At 42.6% G+C, this 21,504-nt stretch overlaps 2 protein-coding genes across 2 annotated transcripts in view; one reads left to right on the top strand and one right to left on the bottom strand.

Annotated features, from left to right (window-relative positions):
* Positions 1–645: 645 nt before the first annotated feature.
* Positions 646–10,127, bottom strand: NMD3 (NMD3 ribosome export adaptor). Its single transcript, XM_065844976.2, has 15 exons — positions 10,012–10,127; positions 9,611–9,745; positions 8,323–8,419; positions 6,878–6,958; positions 6,529–6,657; positions 5,906–5,996; positions 5,642–5,720; positions 5,248–5,344; positions 4,881–4,998; positions 4,107–4,252; positions 3,345–3,457; positions 2,768–2,840; positions 2,182–2,288; positions 1,550–1,620; positions 646–1,411 (listed from the first exon to the last, which is right to left on the bottom strand). Exons 1-15 carry the CDS (start codon positions 10,053–10,055, stop codon positions 1,278–1,280), a joined length of 1,515 nt encoding a protein of 504 aa, XP_065701048.1. The 5' UTR covers positions 10,056–10,127; the 3' UTR covers positions 646–1,277.
* The window catches only part of OTOL1 (otolin 1), a 44,887-nt gene continuing 32,868 nt past the window's right edge, over positions 9,486–21,504 (top strand). The window contains exon 1 of the mRNA XM_065844977.2: positions 9,486–9,848. The gene's annotated coding sequence lies outside the window, so the exon portion shown is untranslated. The remainder of the gene's footprint in view (positions 9,849–21,504) is intronic.

Raw genomic sequence — 21,504 nt, 5'->3', positions numbered from 1 at the left:
CAGGAAACCCAACAGACCCACACCTGGTTGTAAACACCTCAGTCTAAAGCTGCCACTTCAATAAGGCAGAAGTTTTGCTCGCCTGGCTGGGGACTGAACACTGAGAACTCCTTGATGATTTATTTCCTTTGAGGGCTTCAAAAGTGAAGAACAGCGAGACAGAGCGCGGTGCTCCCGCCGCCTCCTCAGCTGACGCTACGGAGAAATAGGGAATTTTCAGCCCTATGTATTTCTGTCACAAACATACATGCGGTGACAAACTGCACCGAGTGTTCTCATCTCAGTTATACACATCAATCATTAATACCCTGTGAGATGAATCCCACAGCTCCATTTTTTGCCAACTTCACATTATTACTATTTCCATCCTTCACATACGCCAGTTCTTTGGGAACAATTTTTCTCCTTAAGCTAAAAAAATGCAGCGGCAAACCCACTCTCATTGTGCTTCCATATTTATAGGAAATCAAATGTATATTCACATAAACTATTAGTAAAATTTCTGCTGAACCACCTTTGTGCAGTAAATTGAATTAAACCCAGATGAACATGGGTGACGTCCTCCTACCCCACTCTGGCCCCCTTAGGCTTGCACTAGAGTGAAATTTGATTTTAAAGTTAACTAAAATAAGATGGACCAAAAAATATCTGTATAGCTTTTTAATAGTTCATACCCAGTGTGTTAATTAGACATTATCCATATTGCTTTTAATACACTGATACAGAAGATAGTACAGTAAATATTCATTACAATTAACGCAAGTTTCTGATCTTTCTGATCAAGGGCTGCACTTCAATCATTTACAGGGAACTGTGTGTCCACACCATGTATGCTTAGAGTTCCTTTACCAAAGGAAAACAAGACACATTCTTGAGCTTCCACAAAATATTGTTATATGGAATAATCTAGCAACAGCATCAAAGGCTTCAAACCATCGTGCCAAAAAGATTGAAGGCAGGAAATATCCTTTCCACGTGAAGAAATGAGAACAAGAACAGTAGGTAGGTACTTTACCTACAGATCTGGAAAATTAGAATAAAGTCTCTCCTTCTGGAGATCCTTCAGTGCAAGACAAGGATTACTCCAGAAATTTAACTTTGTCGATTCTCTAGACGATTTTACATAAAACATGAATTCAGGACCATTATTTAGGGATATAGCGGTAGCCATCACATTACTTTTCACGTGCACGTGAACGGTTTGTCATGTTGATTTATGTTTTGGGTACTTTCTCCTCACTAAAGGAATATTTATTGCATTGGCGAGCGTGCTGTTCTTATTCCGTCATCATATTTGCTCCCTCCCCACCCGTGGCATCCTCAGAAATGTGAAGATCCTCCAGCATCTCAGCCAGGCTGATGCGCGGAGCGCCGTCATCGTCCGTGTCGCTCTCCACTGGAATATCTGCATCTAAAAAAGGAATAGAAAACAACATCTAAGCAAAGAAAACAAACCCCAAACCTCCTGAACCACCCCAAGGAATGACAGGGAAAAAACTAATCCCCAAAACAACCAACAAGCCACAAAAGCAACCAACAAAGCTCTTACTTCTGTAAATGTTGACGTTCTTCCTTATGGCTTCATCTTCCTCCAAATCTTCAAGGAAGTCTTGGTATTGTCTGGAAAAGACACTCAATGGATTTAATCCCTTTTCCTGTATTTTTTATGTAAATTTCTAAAACAAAACCAAAGAAGCCAAGCCCCAAGGGAGGACTGCAAGCCCCCATCCTTCTCATAGCACTCCTACATTTCCAACTCACTCTTTTCTGTTATCACCTATTAGTTTCCAAATAATGTTTAATTTATCTGTCCTCATTTAACTCTAATTGCCCCATTTTTTTCTACTTCTTTCTATTTTTGTCACTAAACAAACCAGAGACAAGCACGTTTTCACACAAGTGTCCCTTTAGCCAGACGGACACCAACTGTAACCTACAGACATGACGCTTCTAATATTAGTCACTTGTCTCATGGCTTAAGCTTTTCTTGGAAAAAACCCCATTAAAATAGCTTTTATATTTCACAATACTCAAATAGAACCAGCAGCATTTGCTTGTGTCCCCTTAACAGCCAGCACAGCAGCTTAGGCACCACACTGGGTTTATCAGCAAGCAAGACTATTTCTAGGCTCGGCACAGTCTCCTAGGTAGGAAGGACGAAAAGCTTCACAGATACTGAACCTTTCATCGTCCGTGTCTGCGCCTTCTCTGTCCCTTTCCAGCTCTCTCAGCTTCCAGTTTCTGCGCCGCTGGCGTCTGGTGCGGTCGTAGCTCTTCTTTATTAATACCTGCAGTGAAAAGCAGGACAAATTTACACATTCAACACTACCGATCACACTCTTTCAAAATCCAAACCAACACCCAAGTCTAGACTGGGGCAACTGTAAAGTCAGCTGAAAAGTCAGGCACTCAGAAGTTTTATACAGAATTTGTATAGCGTTTGTCCATTCAGAAGTTTCCAGACACTCTGGGTTATGTCCTGAATATGCAAACACACATCATGTAGTTTTCATCACTCAGTGAATGGTACTTTTAACAGGACTAACGTAGAATAAGGTAAGTTAAAGTAAATATATTCCTTAATGACCACACAAAAATTTAAGTTGTGGAAAATAATTGTCAGAATTAGATGCTATTAATATTTCAACGTTAATATCCCCTCTTCCTGTGGCACTATGGAACTAGTGAGTATTCATTATAAAAGCATATTACCTAATAGCACTGGGTAACACAGAGAACTTTGTAGGTAGAAAGAACATGGCCTTACCACATCAGGAATCTCGTGTGGGTTCATCTTATTGGCAAACTCGTCATTTAAGTTGCAGTTCGCCAAGTCGAATCTAAAATGCAAACAGGTCTATTATCCTACCCCTTTATGTAAATCTATAAAGCTGAACTCAAGGTACTGTATGTTTGTATTATAAGTTATAGCTCCTAAGAAAGATAAACCTTTCCAAATGAAGCACAGAGCAAATAAAAAATGCACTTCAATATGCAGGTGTGATAACTATGAATAACTCGCTGTCCCCAAATCCTGCTGAGCATCCACTGAGGTTCTGCTGGGCTCACAGCAGCTCCACTAATGTTCACATTTAAGCCTATTTGAGAATCACCTAATTTGCCTAATCTGAAAAAAAATATAAATTACATTTGCCACTCTTGTATATGATTCTATCAAACAAAAAGATCTTGCCTGCTATTTTAAAAATTCCTCCCATCTATCTGTGTCTAAACTGCTATTCCAGCCAATACTTCAGCTCTCGTTACTAACAGCCCTTTGCACAGGATGACTTGAATTCTGTCATTAAATGATCATTTAATAAAAGCCAAGAAACAGAACAGACCCCAAGACAAGGTCGCCAGGATTCAGGATGTGTCCCAAGTGAGTGCAGCAGAAATACTGATGATCCGTGTCCAGCTCCGAGGTTTTCCGCACCCAGGCTTCAGCCAGCGTGTGCTTGAGGAACAGAAAATAAAACACTCTTGTCATCAAATGCAGCTTAACCTGCCGCGCTGTGTTACCGTGCACTGCTATAGTGCTGGTTTAAATTACATTCATAATTAAACTTGTATTTCTACATCAAGGATCCAATATATTGCTGGCTACTCCTCACTTCTCGTCGTTATGAAAGTAAGGAAATGGACATGCCAACCACTTTTCACAAGAATTCCAACAAGGCTGTTTCCACAACTAGACGGGAGGTTTTTAAGTGCGTGTGGGTTTTTTTTAATTCATAACTTTCAACCACATGCAGCTTTTGACTGCGAAGAAAACATCTCGTACTGATTCATGAATTCTGATTAAAAAGAAATGCTTCTACACTTCAGCGAAAACAATTTAATAACTGAAGAGTTGCACAGCTACTGCAAAATGTTAATAGTGATTTTAACAACTAGTTTAAACTCTTCAACAGAAAAGCATTTCAGAAAGTGGAATCCAGATAACGCCCGTGTGACTTCCAAACCAACATCTTCCTGGGAAGAGCTTTGCCAGGGGCAAGATGCAGAAGAGCAGAAATCTGACTTTGCAAGGCAGAATGATTGAAAACAGAAGGGGAGGGAGGAGAAGGTCCAAACCACAGAATCCAATCAAGAGGAGCTCTCACCTTGTTGGATCTTGCCCCTGCACCTGCAACCTTTTTCTTTTCTTGAACCCTATTGATATCCATAATGATAAACTCCTCGAGCTGTTTTGGGTGGAACAAGCTATTGAAAGGGTGGCGCCAGTAGGTATTGCCATCAATTTCAGCGACTGGGAAATAAAAAGCAACAACAGAACAGCATTGGTCATCACAAGGGAAAGAATTTCTTGTGAAAAAATTAAAAGGAAAAAGAAGCATTTGTGAAAATTAAAGCAACTACCAAATGCATTCTGTTCCAATTTCTTATTGTAACACGAATATTCAGGAAATCATGCGTATTGCAAACCCGTGCGACAAGAGCAGCTGATCTGTGACAGACCTTGTTATTCACAAGTATCTTTCTTCTGGATGGATCCTTATCAGAGGTATTTTGCTGGTAGAGTTTACCAGCAAATACCAATCAAAGCACCGTGCTTCTTATACCAAAGTGGCTAAAATGACAATCCAGAGAAAAACCAGATGCCAGATTTGAGGAATATACCTGACAAATGAAGTGCTTAGCAGAGACCTAGAACATCCATGAACTTCCCAGTGAGCCCCCACATTTTGCTGACGATACCATGGAAATCAAGCTTTGGAAACCATACCTCTGTTCACTATTAAATTTCTACATCAGCGATTGTACAAATACATTTACAACACGAAGGTCTAAAAATATAAGATTTTAAGAAAATAGAACAAAACAAAGAATTGTGTCAGCAAAAAACAATCAGATGCAGAAGAGAAGGCTGAACTTACTCTGCAGAGTCCTGGGGTCGATGAGGTGGACGGTGCTCGTCACTCGAATGCACACGCAGATCTGGCTCATGTTCCCAAGACTCTGCGCCAGTTTTGGTGACAGACACACAACATTGTCCTGCAAGCAAAAATATAAGAGTTTACACTCACGTTTCCTTAATTTTTTAATCAAGTCTTCAGAGAGATCTGAAATAGATTTTTAAACTTGCTATTTTCAGTTCTCCACCCAATAACTTTATCACTTTCCACGCTTTGTGGGGAGCAGACCCCTCCATTCCCCCAAATACACAAGAAATCAGGCCTCTGTCACCAAAATCCAGCTCTACCCACTTCACACAATACCCTGAAGATGAAACAGAGATGCTACCTTGCAGATGGGAACAATTTCCACCGAGAAAGTGCTTTTGTAATTGTAGACATTACTATGAATATCGTGCGAGATCAAACGTTGGGATGATTTTGATCTGTAAAACATTAAAATAGAGCCTTCAGGCAGCAAGAAGGACATTGCAGGCAACGGGAGATAATCAGCAATGCAAGTATATAGGAACATACTACAAATCCAAACATAAATAGAAAAATGCACAAGGGTTAGTTTTACAACGGCTAAGTGGAAAACATGGGACTTCTGTAGAAGGGATTTTGCCTGTTTTAACTACAATACAGGTTCATTACATTTACAGAATTGTTTAAAAGCGAAGGATAAAGGATATTTCCCAAAAGCTTTTTTGTATTCAAGGCAATAAAGATAAATGATGTACCTAGATGGAACTGTACACTGAAGAAAGTCAACCATCTTCTGGGCCTGTTGCTTTGAAGAATAATAGAAATCCAGGCCATCTGAAAGAAAAGAAAGCTTGATGAGCATTTCTATTTGAAATACTGTGGGTTATTTTTTTTTCAAATACAATATAGATCCTCAGTAATCTGCTGTTTATCTGCACACAGCTCCCAGCACAAACACTCTTCCAAAATAAAACAGGTGAGTCTGTTCTGCCTCAGGACTACCAAGGCACCTCACGTACCGTGAATTTCTTTGATGCGCAGTGTGTTCTGATGGAGCCTGTGTTTTAAAATCAGCTGCTCCAAGTAGTAGAAAGTCTTCTTGTGCAGGGTCTAAAACCAACCACAGATAAAAGGTTATTTAAGAACTCTCTATTGCAAATGCTCAACAACAAGCATTCATATGGAGAGATCATCTAGAGAAGGGGCTGTCCAAAGTCTATTCCAAGTAACCAAAAAGACTTCAGAGATGTGCTCTATTTATACCAAATTATTTAAACCTTCTGTTTCTCATTTTTGTGTAATTGATTGATAAAGATATAATTTTCTTTAAAGAAGATTTACATATTTATAAACAATCTGTCCCACTGTTTCTAACACTCCTTTAAAATACAGAAGGACATCTAGTAATTCACCCAAAATCCTCCTGTCAGCCGTCATTTAAAAAGAATATGCTAATAATATGGGACAGCAAAAATAAAGGTTTGCTAAACTAAGATCAGCCAGAAGAAACCCCATGAACACAAAAGGTATTGTTGTGGCAGTGTGAGCACATCTTTTTCTGAGAAAAACCAAAAAATCACCCAAAGATTTGTCCTCCTGATTGTTCCGCCACAAACGAATGGAAATTCAGTTTGTCTCCTACCTTTTGTCTGACCTGCACTACAGCTTTCCAGAAATCCTTCGCTTCGATCCTATGACAGTCTTCACACATTTGAGACTGAACCAGGTATTCCACCACAAACACCTGCTGAAGAACGGCTCCATTTATCACCTGCAGAACAGAAGTGTAAAAGGTTTTCTCATCCTTGTTTACCACAGGATTCTGAAATAACTTCCATATTACACTGTGTGATAGACAGCAGACACATGCTGGATTCTACCAAAGAGAAGCACTTATCTAACATGCAATAATAATAAAAAATAAATAAAATCATACTGGTTTCCATTAAAGCTTTTTAAAAGCCAAATGCAGAATATTATACTCCAGTTACCTCTTTCTGAACAGTCAGTTTGAGCTTCAGCCTCTTCGAATGTGGCTCGGTCCAAATAAAACCTGCATCGATCAGCCGGACCTGCCAGTGGGAAACAACAAGAACTCAGCTACCGCCAGTGGTTGTGTTAGTTATAAATGTGTTAAAAACATAGAGCTCTAACTGCCAGAAAACACAAGCTTAAGGTATAGTTCATTGCTGTTCAATTGAGGAAGTGAATACCCTTAATTAAAAAAATATTATCAGTATACTAAACTCAATTAATAATGCTTAGTTAGAACGCAGAGTCTGATCTAACTAAAATAATTGGCAATTGTTACAGACCGTTAAACCAGAATGACTGAATAAACTATTCAGCAGCATCCTTATTAATGTTTATAAATATATAAAGGGTGAGTGCCATGAGGATGGAGTCAGGCTCTTCTCAGTGGCAAACAATGATAGGACAAGGAGCAATGGGATCAAGCTGGAACACAAGAGGTTCCACTTAAATTTGAGAAAGAACTTCTTCTCAGTGAGGGTAACAGAACACTGGAACAGGCTGCCCAGGGAGGTTGTGGAGTCTCCTTCCCTGGAGACATTCAAAGCCCGCCTGGACACATTCCTGTGCGACCTCACCTAGGCGTTCCTGCTCCAGCAGGGGGATTGGACTAGATGATCTTTTGAGGTCCCTTCCAATCCCAAACATACTGTGATACTGTGATACTGTGATCTCTGGATGCCATGTAAAGATGAATTTGGACAATATAATGGTTTCCTCACGACTTAAAGGCCAATTTAATCTCTAAAGCTAAGAACGTGCAAATTTCCTGCAGCCAAAGATCTTTTGATATTTAAGTACTAATGCAGTAGCAAGAAACTCATTTGAGCAATCTAATTCAAACCTTGATAACTGAAGTGACAATTTTTTGCTTAAAACACTATCTCAGATTTTTTCCTCTGGTAAGATTCTGAACCTAAGAGATACTTTATTCAACTGAAACACATGACTTTCCATGTGATCTATATATATAGACCTCTACAACTCTATTTCATATTGTCATAAATCAGTAAGAACAAGTATTGTATACATTATTTTTAAAATGTGTAAAAAGAAACTGTACAATTAAAGGCCATTAAAAACACGTTAGACTTCTTCAGTTAATTATGTTCAACTAGAATAAGAATTGTGCAGTATGCCTTAATATACAGAATTGCACTGCAATAGCCTCCTCAGTATGCTTGGAAATCTTTTGTTAGAGCCTGTCCTTACTGAACCCTCCAAAACCCCTGCATAGTTATTTGAGATCAGATTGTCATTATGTTTAATATAAATCAACTGATAAGCTTCATACAAGTACAAATGGCCGCTCTGGAAGGATCGAACCCTGTGTGAATTAGCTGGACTTCATTTTATGCAAAACCAGTAGACTCGCTATGAAATACCAACAGAATTAGCTACTTACCTTGCTCAGCGAAGCTTTGATCTTTTTAAGGCACAAAGCGAGCAGCTCTCTCGATTCCAAGGTGCACTGAATCCAGGTTCCCGGGGGCTGGAGGTACCTGAGATACAGGGAGCATTTTACAGCACATGGAGCTGCTTCAACAAACTAAACCCCTCAGAACATGAGTAGTTATCTACTATTTTTGCCCCTGAGGGTGGTGAGAGCCTGGCCCAGGTTGCCCACAGAGGTGGTGGATGAACCATCCCAGGTCAGGTTGGATGGGGCTCTGAGCAACCTGAGCTGGTGAAGATCACAGAATCCCAGAATGTGAGGGGTTGAAAGGGACCTGGAAAGCTCATCCAGTGCAATCCCCCCATGCAGCAGGAACACCCAGCTGAGGTTCCACAGGAAGGTGTCCAGGCGGGTTTGAATGTCTGCAGAGAAGGAGACTCCAGAACCTCCCTGGGCAGCCTGGGCCAGGCTCTGCCACCCTCACCAGGAAGAAGTTTCTTCTCAAATTTAAGTGGAACCTTTTGTGTTCCAGTTTGAACCTGTTACCCCTTGTCCTATCGTTGGTTGTCACCGAGAAGAGCCTGGCTCCATCCTCCTGACACTCACCCTTTATATATCTGTAAGCATTAATGAGGTCACCCCTCAGTCTCCTCTTCTCCAGCTCCAGAGCCCCAGCTCCCTCAGCCTTTCCTCACACGGGAGATGCTCCACTCCCTTCAGCATCTTGGTGGCTGCGCTGGACTCTCTCCAGCAGTTCCCTGTCCTTCTGGAACTGAGGGGCCACAACCGGACACAATGTTCCAGGTGTGGTCTCCCCAGGGCAGAGCAGAGGGGCAGGAGAACCTCTCTGACCTACTGACCACCCCCTTCTAACCCACCCCAGGTACCATTGGCCTTCCTGGCCACAAGGGCCCAGTGCTGGCTAATGGTCACCCTGCTGTCCCCGAGGTCCCTTTCCCCTACACTGCTCTCTAATAGGTTGTTCCCCAACTTACACTGGGGTTGTTCCTGCCTGGATTCCAGACTCTACACTTGCCCTTGTTATATTTCATTAAATTTTTCGCCGCCCAAGTCTCCAGCCTGTCCAGGTCTCTGGATGGCAGCACAGCTTCCAGTGTCAGCCACTCCTCCCAGCCTGGTGTCCCTGCTCATGGCAGGGGTGGCACTGGGAAGGTCCCTGATGAAGGTCCCTGATGACAACAGGCACCGCCGGCTCTCCAGCCACAGCCATGCGCCCCAAATCACATTTCCCCTCCGAAGGGGCTCCCTGAGGGGCAGAGGGGATCTCGGTGCCCACCTTTGGCACTGCTTGCAGAAGTGGAGGGTGCTCTGCTTGGGGATGCCCTCGGTGATGTCCACCTGTGCCCGCAGGCACCCCACGCACATGTTGGCCGGGTTGGGCGGGATGGCCACGCCGCACTGGCAGCAGAGGCTGGGAAAAAGAACGACAGACAAACAGGGAGGAAAACTCAGTCACCAACAGCAACGCTGCCCCCGGGGGTGGCGGCTACGCGAACCCGCGGACGCAGACAAAGGTATGTGGAGGGTTTTTAATGTAATATATGGTTTTTTCTTTTAAGTGGTGGGTCACGCAAGTCGTCCCCACCCCCCCATCCCTTCGCCGGGTACCGACCCCCGCGGCACCGGGCGCCCTGAGGAGACTCAGCCCCGCCGCCCCCGGGGCCCATCGCCGCTTACATGTTGCCCTGGGTGGAGGTTACCGGCCCCGTCATGTACTCCATGGCTGCGGGAAACACGCGGGCCCGGTGTCCGGGAGGGAGAGGAAGGGGAGGAGGAAGAAGAGGAAGAAGACGACAAGGACCCGGCCTTGGGGGCGGGAGCTGCAAGATGGCGGCGCCCGGCTCCTGAGGGGCAGTGGATGCCGCTTGTAAATCACGCTCTGACTACTGATTCTTTGGAACATTAATTCATTTTTCATTTGAAAATCACGGGATTTGATCCATCCATCATCCTTCCCCGCGGGGCCGCGCTGTGGTGCAGCAAATGGCGGCCGTAGGGGACAAAGGCAGCGGCTTCTCGTGTTCCTCCCTTTGAAACGGAGAAATAACAACTGCAGAGTCAATTCTTTATTTTATTAGTGCTGGGGATCATCCTCCATCAGTACTCCAAATACTGGATGCTCTTACCTTGCTTATATTTACATAATCAATACATATGCATTACAATTTTTTTAAATTTTGGCATACATCTAAGAAATCATTGATGATGTTAGTTGCTTAGTTTCTTACATCTATTATTAGTTAAATATAAACTAAGCACTGTGCTTCTAAACAATGTATCACTTAATCTTTTGTCTCCCTCTTGTGGTGCAGAAGGATCTGAAACTTGGGAAACATCCCCTGGTTTTGCCGGTGGTCGGAAAATCATGTCAATTGGTTAATGATGGATAGGTCTTTTATAACTTAATCACAGTGTACATTAATTTAGCAGTTTCTCTTCACCTTGGCCCTTAGATTTACGTCCTAATTTTTATTTTTTTTAATGGAAATGTGCCATGGTCGTTTATAAGCACAGGGACCGGTCTGGCAGGTGTTGCACGTCTGCAAATCGCATTAAAAATGATGCGACCGGGTGCTGCCAGCAATACAGGAGGTGGCGGCCGTTTTCAACTAATTCATTCTTAAAGGTTGCTCTAATTCATCTTCCAGCAACACTGCTTTGAAGCAACTTTATTATTGCTTTCACTAGTTTGTCAGCTGTGGCTTAGTGTCTCCAAATGTCCTTTATTTTAAAAGGAATTCCCAACTTTGGTGGAAAGAGTAAGAATAGGGAAGTTTGGCATTAAATTTATATTACTTTCAGTGTTGATTTCTGAAAGACTGTTATGTTCTGGCTTCAGAATTAACTGGCTACTTTTTGCATCTGTCGGCAGCTTCTCATCACTTGCAGAAATGGGTAGAACAAAAGTACCTGAACTTCTCCCTTTCTTTAGCCTTCCTGTATCTGAGCAATGAGGTCACATTTTTTTCTGAGAATACAAGTTTTAGATTGTATACGATAAACCATGTGGTGGTGCAGGTGCTTGTAAATAAAGAAACAAACAACTCTTCTTGCTGTGGATTCAGTTTTGATTTGAAATCATTATCAAGCCTGAATGAGTTCTAGTTCTCGTCACTGACTTATAAAGGATTGAATGACAATAATTACTAGGTGTCTTTTAATTTAGTGTTAGGATTTAATGTGAAACTACTCCGAGAAGCAGTTGTGAGTTTTTGAAGGGAGGATGCGGTTTCAGTAGCAGAATAAAAGGACATTATCCTAATTTATGTCAATAATATACTGACTTCAAGAGGAGCCACCCATTGCTAGTACATCTTACAAAGCTGAAAAAAACTTTATGGTGAGATTGTTGTCAACTACACGGTCATAATTCATTAATTAACAGTTACATAATACTTTGGTTTAGAAGGAGTTGGTACAATCCGTTTGGGTTATATTCCATTCATGGTGTACAATAACTAAGCATCACTCTGGAAAAGAGACGCTTTCATGATATTCAAGTATTTTTGCAGGTCAGCATTTGTTTTCTGCAGGTTTGCGGTTACAATGGAGAAAAGCAGAGCTGAATCACATCCACACGTTGTGTGGGGTTCATTTGATGCAGTGATATCCTGATGGAAAGGAAGAGTTGTTTGGGTTGCTTTAGAGTTGCTTTGGGGACTGAAAATCACAGACTGTGGAGCTGCCTGACGTGTTTTTATTTTGGCTCATTTTTCTCCTTGCCTTCACAGGCTGTTACTCGCTTCTGCTGCTTTGAAATTAAGTTTATTTGCAGATCTCTCTGGAGACTTACTATGTATTGTTAAGAATAAAAAAGGAAAAAGGAAATAAAGGTAAAAAGCAAGGGTTTTCCTGTGCTGAAGTTTCATTTCTATACTCTTCAGAGCGCCTGCTGCACAGTGGGTATTGTATGGTTTTTACTGTCAAGCCCTGATGAATCACTTGATCTTTGATTTCTTTGATTTCTGGAATAACACACTCCCTGTGAATTCCAGGCTGTCACTTGGCGACTCTCACACTGCAAGAGGGGAAGGACAAAACCTGTCAGTTATGGGATCCAAATCTGCTGTGAAGTCACCAGGAGGAGAATTCGATCCTAATAATACTTTTTATATTTTCACTACAGATTTGTTTGCAATTGCAGTTTTCTACACCTTATTTTGGTGCTAATATACTAAACCCTACCACAGCTCAAGGCACAGCCAGCTAAAATCTTGGTAGTCACCAAGGTACTTTGTATTGCCTCTGCAAGCTGTCGTTGCCCTGTGGCTCCCATCCATCCATCCATCCATCCATCCATCCATCCATCCAAGTAAAGTTTGTATATTTTAAACTGTCAAAGTATTATTGCAGTCTTAGCACCACTTCTGGAAGATTTACAGCTTTGTTCACCATAAACAAGATAAAAAGCAGACCGCAGGATTCCCTGAGACCTTCAGCAATGGCAGGTCTGGATTTCAGAACTTATTACACGGACTTTGGCCACGTGATGTGACTAAAAGATTTCACCAACTTTTCGTAATGAGGATCCAGTATCCGTGGAAACATAAAAATGGGCTTCGGGAGGGTTCACCTGTGGTTTGGTATAAATGACCAGAGGAACGCAAAGCAGGAAAATAATGATGGATGTGCCCAGGTGCTGTTTTAAACAGGCCAGACAAAGATGGAGAGGCTGGATTTGGAGCTGGTCTGGATTTGCAGCTGCACGAATCTCTTGGCTTTGTTCTTACTCATTCTCACTAAAACAGACACACACTCCTTAATGGCATATATAGCATATACAGTAAGAAAGTGGCAATAACCTTTCTGGAAAAAACCCTACAGGAATTACACTTCTAATGTGGACTGAGCCCTGGAGTGGTATTTTCTTTCCATGTAAATGTCTCTGGAGCTGTTCTCTGAAGGGCAAGATGGGAACTCATCAGGACATTTCAGTCTTCACAGCTCCGTTTAATTTCCGTTTTCACCCGGGAGCTGCAGGAGTTATAAGACTGTGTTCAGGCGCTGCTGTGAATTTATAGAAAGCTTTGTAAATTCTGGCAGCTTGGGTGATAAAGCTGTCAGGTCTGCACCACCAGCTACTCCAGTAGTGATGACAGAGAATGGAAAGTGTGAAAAATATTGCTCTCCCTTCTGTGACTGCTGCTGTTTAAAACTGCATTGGCATTTCAGTGTCTGACTGGTTGCACGGAGTTGTTAATTATTTCTTAGGGCTTCCTGAGGTCAGAAGCACGGCAAGCAGTGTCCCTAAGTTTTTATTTTATATTTTTTCTCCGCAACATTTGGGGATGTAGAGTGATTTAAATGTTTTGTCACATTGGGCAATTTGGATTTACAGGCTAGAATGTGTCTGGGAAATAAATACTCTGTATGAAGAGTGTGTACTTGCTAATCCTCTGCATCTGTGTCTGTGCAGAGCTCACTTTAAACGGAGAAGACACCGCATGATCGTGGCATCAGTCTGAATGCTGCAATAATCACAAAAGGGTCAGCAAAGGTCCCTGCTCTCCAGTGGCTCGGGTCCTGCTCCGACCCGTGCATCCCGGCTTTGTGCAGGTTGGTTTGGAAACACGTCCATGTGGCTCGTCCAAAGGTTGAGGCCACAGACAGGTTGTAGAGTGAGGTTTTAAATAACTCAGTCTCTTCTAATTCCACTTACGGAATCAGAAAATATGAATTAAAATATGTATTGAAAGCATCATGTAGAAATAAGGAATTTATTGACAGTATGTGGAATGTATACATCTCATTTGCAGAACTGTCTACTAATTAGAACAGTTGTATAATTAATTCAATTATCTATTCAATTTGTTACATCCTAGACTGAACCTTTTAACTCTTCCATTGATGTTATCACTATCAACAGCTCTAGCAAGTTTTTTAAGTGTCATTTTTACCCTGATTCATCTTTTCCAAGAGCCACATATATTTAAATAAACATTATTTGTGATCCCAGTAATCCAGAATGGATCAGAATGGTTTGTAGAAATGGAAAGTACAGTACTTCATCTTATGCTGTATTAAGTTTCATTTCTCTTCATTAAGCTATCCAAATATCTAACCGATGCGCACACTGACATTTGAATTATACGAATGACACTGAACTCACATGCAGATCGAGTTTATCCTAAGATTTGCAATAGATTTTTGATCTGGTCTTTAGGAGTGCTGCTCAGTCTCCGAGCTGCCAAACAATACCAAAGTCGCAGCATTAAAAGCTAAATAGCTGTTTGTGGTTTGCATGAAAACTCAAGTGTCAAGGCAAGAAAAGGCAGGACGGTGTTTGTGCCGGTGTGCTGGCTGGCGCACAGAAGCTTCATTTTCAGTAGAAACACCAGTAAATAGAAGCAGCATAGAACAATAAATTAATGGGAAAGATATTCCTGTGATTAATTGAACAGACACCTGAGGTCACTGTTCCCTCATGTAAAGCGGATCCAGGAAAGGAGGCCGTGAAGCCACCGCAGGAGCTCCTGGGACCTCTTGTCCAGTTAGACCTGCTCTGACTTTCCAACAAAGATGTTTCATTCTCATCTCTGCTGTTTTTCCTGCGTCTTTGTATTTGCAGCCCCAGATTCATGTCACTCCCCTAGTGAAGGCTGTAATCGTCTGGCCTATTTCTTTAGGAATTAAGGGCTCTTTTACTGATTGCAGCCATGAAGCTTCAAACTGATAATTGTGACTGTGCTCTGGCAGAGGTACGGCTGTTTCAACGTGTCTTTTATGGTCTCAAAGAGCGATATGAATGGGAAGAATAACACCAGCTAATTCCATTGGGACATGACACTTCCAGGGGCTGCTTTCTGTGAGATAATCTGCACTAAATTTACTGGCATAATGCGCCAGTTATTTTCCAGTTCTTGCCTATTTCTTCAGATCCTTGTGAGGAATCCAATTAGCAATCCAATTTATAGTATGAGCCACGAACATTATTACTGATGAACTTTAGGGGCAGGAACTAAGAGAGCTGAAAAGAAATGTCTTTAAAATAGCTTTACAGCAGAGATCAGCATATTGTGACACTCCACTTTCGGCTGATCGGTAGATAAAACCTGTGTTGCATCATTGAGCTTTAATGAGCTTTGTTGCAGCAAATATATCTGTGGTTTAGTTTCCTTCTAAGCAACATTTTGCATGCAAGTTGCATATAAGATACACTTGATGCTATGCAATGCATATTTTTGTGAGTAGTGTTTGAAAGAGCAGCAGTTTACATGCAGGGTTAGCATGCAGAGATGGGTAAACGCTGCAGTTTGTCAGCAGAGTGGGATAATTCTGAATTTCGGTGTGTGTTGAAGCAGCTGGGCCTGGCTGGATGCTCAGCGTGCCAGAGGTGCTGGGTCTGTGCAGCCCCAGCCCAGGGGGGATGCACGCAGTGATTTGCCATTGAAAGACATCCCCTGCTTTCTGAATTCCTGGAGCCTTTCAGGAATCACTGCTGTGCCTGTCAGGGGGGCAGCAACAGGGGAATTTTTCCTTGTAGCCTTTGACAACCAAAATAACCCAAACCATAGTTAATAGAATTGAGCTGCTTGAACAAGGAGAAATCTTAGAGAATCCTCCTCCTTGCGTTCTTCAGCAGCTCCTATCACCCATTTTATGTTTATTGAACATCACAGCTTATTGTTTCTTGGTAACCACAAACCCCAAAGCTTTTAGTTTATCATCGGGACACCTTCAGCAGCTCAGCCTTTACATTCTCTTGCCAACATGCTTTATTGTCAGAGAAACTCTCTTTGGTAATTCTCCTTTGCTTTAAAATACTTCACTGCTCTGAGAGTGCAAAGTTTTCCTTTTTGATCTCCTTGTTTAGAGTACAGACAGTTCCCACAAATACATTCAACTTAGAAATCACTTTTATTACAGTTTTTTTTAGTGTAAAAGATCATGATGCTTTTACTACCCAGTTCAGGCTTCTTCACCTGGGTTGGGGAACAGCCATAGCACAAATTTAATTTTAAGAAAAAGCACGGGCAGGACCCAGGAAGTGTTACTTTAATACTGATATGTTTGTTACCTATGCCACGATGCACTAGACCTGAACCGCAGACTACAAAACAATTGTTCCAAAAGAGCAAATATTTGCTCATCAGAACATGATAGGAATCTTTGAGACTGTTGTACAATAGCTGCTGTTTGCATTCCACGTGCCTTTTGTCATCTTCCGTGCCTCAGCTAAAACCATCTCATCCCATTAGGGGCTGAAGGAAACCCGGTGGGAGGGTGGGTTGTGCTGAGAGGAGTGGAGAACCCACCCCAGTGGGAACTCTGGACCTTGATGCCCATAAAATTAATATACCTTAGATATTTAGATTTCCAGATATTGGCACTTTGGATTCTCTCAGGAGAGAATATGAGAATAGCAATGCGCAGGTAGAATATTTTGCACATCGCGTCTGTTAGAAACTTGTATATAAAAATTACAGATGGTGTTGGTGTTTCCTAGACCTGCTTCACTCTGGAGACAACACCGAACAGAGGAAAAATCAAAACCACGCTTCAGTGAACTTGCTGTAGAAACAAAGCTGATGTCCTTTGGCTGGATGTGTATGGCTCCCTCTCCCTCCATCGCTGCTTTTGAGGACAGAAGCAGAGGACAGGAGTGTGGTGGAGGCAGGAGTTCTGTGTTTTGATGTGAATGGAAGAGCCAAAGATGGACAGTTGGTAGGGGAGAAGGAGGAGTAAGGAATGGGGACTGTATTGGTGGAAATGGGAGGTAAAATGAATAGAAATAATGATGCAACTTTGCAAGGGGGGTATGTGGAGCCAACTGGAAAGGGCAGGAAAGGACGGTGATACAAACTACAGCAGCGGGGGAGTTGCATTAGAGTGAGGCACCTGCAGAGGAGAGGGGTGGAGCGGTTTTGCTTTTGTCCAGACTTGATACCTTCTTCGGTAAGGAATGGGAATGTTCCAGCACTCCCTGTGCCAACCTCGTATCGCCGGAATAATCCTCTGGGGATTTGCAGGGCTGGACTGCAAAATAGTCCAATTCAAAGGGGCCCGGGGCAGAAAGAACCTGAGAATTCAGTTGTGTGTTTGTAGGTAATTTGTGCCAGAGAGTGCAGACTGATTAATGAAAACTGCATAAATGGTAAGGAAAGGAGAACATAGAAGGAGGAAGACAGGGACACTCTGCCCATCCAGGGCTCTGCCAGACCGCTTGAGCATTTTGACATTAAGCATCTTACCAGTGATACCCTGGGATACCACTGAAGTAGCAGGTTTGATTAATGTAATGGCAGTTAGCTCTTTTTGTGCTTGCGACAGTCCTCTGTGATGGCATACGCGTTTTATAATTATTCATCAAGATAAATTCTCAGGAAAGAGGTGTAGCAATGTTAGTGGGTTGCATTTTTGCTTTCCGCCGCTCCCGTCTTGCTGGCACACGCACAGCACGGCGATCTGACACATCGCTATTAAAGGATGGCTCTGCAGGTATTGCTCAGCTCGAAAATTGCAAAACTAGAACTTATGGTATGGATGGCAGACTTTGAATGTAAAGGCACTGACTGTAGACTACTCCTTATGAGTGGAAACTTCCAAAGCTGATCTGAATGCTTGCAGCTCATTATTTATTTAGAACTAAATGCCCTTATATAAAAGACAACCGCAGTGATGCTCCTTTTGCTATTGAAGATTTCTTGGGAAAAACAGGGCACGTATCCAGAGCTGCTGCAATGAGATGCTGATTTCACTGCCCAAGTCCTGTGTTCTTGTAATAAATAACATTTAGATGGACTGGATTTTAGAGGGCACAGGAATTCTGAATAGAAAGCTGCTATTGAACTGGGTATTCTGAGGTTTTTTGAGGTCACCAAAATGTGATAAGGCAGAGGTTTTGGATACTAAAATACTCAGATTATTGGATAGCAAATGAGTCACATCTATAGGAAGCACTGAGCATTTTTCGGTGTTTCTCCGCACCACGGACAGCTGATTGCAGCACTAGATGTACATAAACGCACCTCCACAGTGCTCTAATTCTACCTGATTTTATCAAGTTGTGCCTGATGTTCTCATATGAGAAGAAATCATAGAAAGGGAAGTAAAAATATTCATGTGTGATGTGGAAAGGGCTTCTTGGGATGTGAATATTATTTACCTGCAGTGAAATGTCCTGTACTTCCCCTGGGCCAGGCACCGGGCCCTATGGAGGTGGATGCGTCTCTTTGGTTTGCACCATCTTTTTTTCCAGCTGTTGCTTCATAAATCACTCAATCTCCGTGCATTTGGCAGATAATTAGTGCAGATGAGCTACCGGGCTTTTCTGCTTGTGCAATTTGCGGCTTTGGGGTATGCAAAGAACTGATAGAAGCTCTTTCCTCTGCCAGCCCGATGGGTGAGGCCGTTTGCTGTGCCTTGTCACCTTGGCTTTTAATTAGATTGCTGCAATGCTCTTACAGCCCTCTCTGATGTTAGGTGGCTTCATTCAGAGCCTGCCCTCAGTTGTTTTGGGTCAGATACTCCATGGTGTACATTTTACCTGCATTTTCTCTTCCTGTTCATTATTTTTTAAATACCTGAAGCTCATAAGGATTCATGGCGTGTAACTCATCCTTGAATATGACCTTGAAGTAATGAGATATTTCTGATCTACTCCATGATTATGAAGCAAAGATGGGAGCCGTCAGAAAAAATAAGTGCAACAGCACCCTAGCTGACAATAAGTCTGTTCCTGCCACGGCCACAATTTAACCTTTGTTTCCTCGCCTCCTTTTTGCTCATTGTCAGCAAATCAGAATCTGATTTTTTTTCATGGGCTTGCCAGATTAACCGTATTATCTTGTAGGCATTTTCTCTCTCTTCTTTGGCCTGTTTCTTGGGTTTTTTTCTCTCACTTGAGCGTATCTCAGCGGTAGGATACGCATTTCGATACAAAGGGTAGGCATGCATCTTTTGAATTGCTTTTAGTAACTGAGGGGGCTATAGCTTATCTTAGGCTGCATTAAATAATTCCTACAGCCTATTTCTAGCTCAAATCTTCTTATCCCAATGCAGAGGAGGCCTCAGTCATCCTGGTAACAACTCCCCACTGTACTGGAACGGCAGAATCAGCAGCGTTTATCAGCTCTTGGCTGTCCCGATGTAGCAACTACTGAGAGCAGCCTCTGCAATAAGGGTGGAGCAGGCACCGAGGATGATAAACGTGAACTCTCCGAGTTAATTCTTACCTCCACTTGTGAATCACGGCCTTACAGCTCGGGAGTTGCCGTATGAATTTCCTGGAGATATTTTCACAACTCGGGCTCTTCGAATTCAGGCAAAGTATTGCTTACCCTAAGGAATAAATATATTAAGGACAAAATTGTTCATGCTTTGAACCGAGGGGGTCTTCATTTAGTTCAGGGTGAGTTTTCTATTGTCTGTGTAAGGACAGAGAGTAAAGTGGAGCCCGTTTCATTCCGGCTTTCACTGCTGGAGCCGTGGGACGAGCTCTGTGCTGTCGCTGTGCATTCAGATCCAGCCTTTGCAGGACCTCAGCAACCTTACAGGCATCTGCCCTTCTTTGTCAGCTGACAAACACCGATATTACACTGAATTTTCAGTTTCCTGACATTGAAGGTAGGTTTATTTTACCAGAACATTTTGGTAATTTCAGCTCCCTTGGTTTCCTTGACTGCACCAAGTTGACCGCAGGGTGAAGTTTGCTGTGGCTGTAGGAGCTGATGCTCTGTGCTTTAGGAAGAGTCTGGCTTTTCTGCTCCCCAGTGTTTCAGTTTCTACTTAGGCTTGGCTTGGAGGGAAGTGCTGATATGATCCAACCAAGGCACTTCAGGGCTTATGCCTTGGTGCAAGCTGAGAAACACCATGTCATTTAGCTGGCAAAAGAGGGAGATTTTTTTATTGTTAATTGTAGTTTTGTATCCCCTTCATCTGACAGACCATCCTACTATTTTTCTGGAAATTATGAGGAACCCACCTGCTTTTGGAAATTTAATAGGAGAGGATGTGGCAGCCACAGCTCTGGGGGAACTCACAATTGCTGCTGCTGGGGCTGTGGGGCAGGGAAGAAGAAGCTCCTGCTGTCCTACAAGCCCGTTGCCACGTGCTCTTTTGTCCCCGAAGAAGGTAACCAATACTCCAGAAAGGCGAGGAGTGGCTATATTTGTAACGGTTTATCACTAAATTCTGCTATTGGCAATATCTAGATGCACACAGGTATCCCAGATATATTACTTATCTTGGCTAGGAAGATATCTGGAGTTACCAAACAGAAAGAAACGGGCTCTACGCAAAAAGTTTGTGGTAGGTTATCAGTAACTTGCTGATCTAGCTGCGGTTTGATATTTTGGGAGTATTTTAGCTGGTAGCTAATCTATATCCCACTGATAACCCTCCGAGCTATAAACTGCTGCTACCCCAGCTCAAGCTTTGCATTTTCATTCAGGTGATGAAAGGATTGCACCAAAATAACTTAGAAATAAGCCTGATAGATGGGCAGAGTCACTGGTGGTGATGCTGATTCCTACGTGTCCCATGCACGGCCACGTGAAGGAAGAGGTTTCTGTGAATCTGGTTTTAATAGTCCCAGGTAAAGGCTGCTCAGGAAGAAGCTTCTGGAGGCTCATGGTTGGGACACATGTGCCTGTAGTCACCCCCGGTAATGGATTTGAGAGGCGATCCATGAAAGTAGACAGGAAACCTTTACGGTAGGAAAAATACTATCTTGGCTTAAATGAAATTAATACAAATGAAGTTTAAACAAGGGAGTTCTGGTCCTGGCCAGCTGAGCCCCAAAATTTCTCAGTGCTTAATTTATTGATGCATTTGTACTTTCAGGGTGAATGCAACTGGAACTGGTTCATCTCCCATTCTGCTTTTCTTTCATTCATCACTGTTGGATTATTAGTGCTGTTTACTCTTGACATAGACGTTCCGTTTCCTTTTTTTTGGTGTGAAACTTTCCAACTGCTGTGCTCAGCCTGAACTACAATTAGTGTAGGGAAATAATGGAGCAATTAACATGGAATAATCAAGCAACAGGAGTAAAGAGTGCCCTGCCACGGTGTTTTATAAAGAGCTCAACGTTACACTCTTCACAACAGAGTTGTGCCCATATAATGTACGTACCAACCCATCTACCTCTTGTCCCCAGAAGCTGAAGAACACACACACAAAAGATGGTTTCACTTAGGTAAGGTTGCAGGGACCCTCCCAAAGAGAAGC

This window comes from Patagioenas fasciata, chromosome 9 (assembly GCF_037038585.1).
Source record: "Patagioenas fasciata isolate bPatFas1 chromosome 9, bPatFas1.hap1, whole genome shotgun sequence".
NCBI lineage: Eukaryota > Metazoa > Chordata > Aves > Columbiformes > Columbidae > Patagioenas > Patagioenas fasciata.
Note: the sequence above shows the minus strand (reverse complement) of the source record. Positions and strands in the feature narration are given on the sequence as shown.

Bases quoted from the DNA above. Each gene is read 5' to 3' on its own strand.
- NMD3 (XM_065844976.2), bottom strand. From the start codon at position 10,055: ATGGAGTACATGACGGGGCCGGTAACCTCCACCCAGGGCAACAT. The intron at 8,420-9,610 runs GTGGGCACCGAG...CCTGTATCTCAG, and splicing joins TTCTGCAAGCAGTGCCAAAG to GTACCTCCAGCCCCCGGGAA. The intron at 5,997-6,528 runs GTAGGAGACAAA...GGTTGGTTTTAG, and splicing joins TAGTGCAGGTCAGACAAAAG to ACCCTGCACAAGAAGACTTT.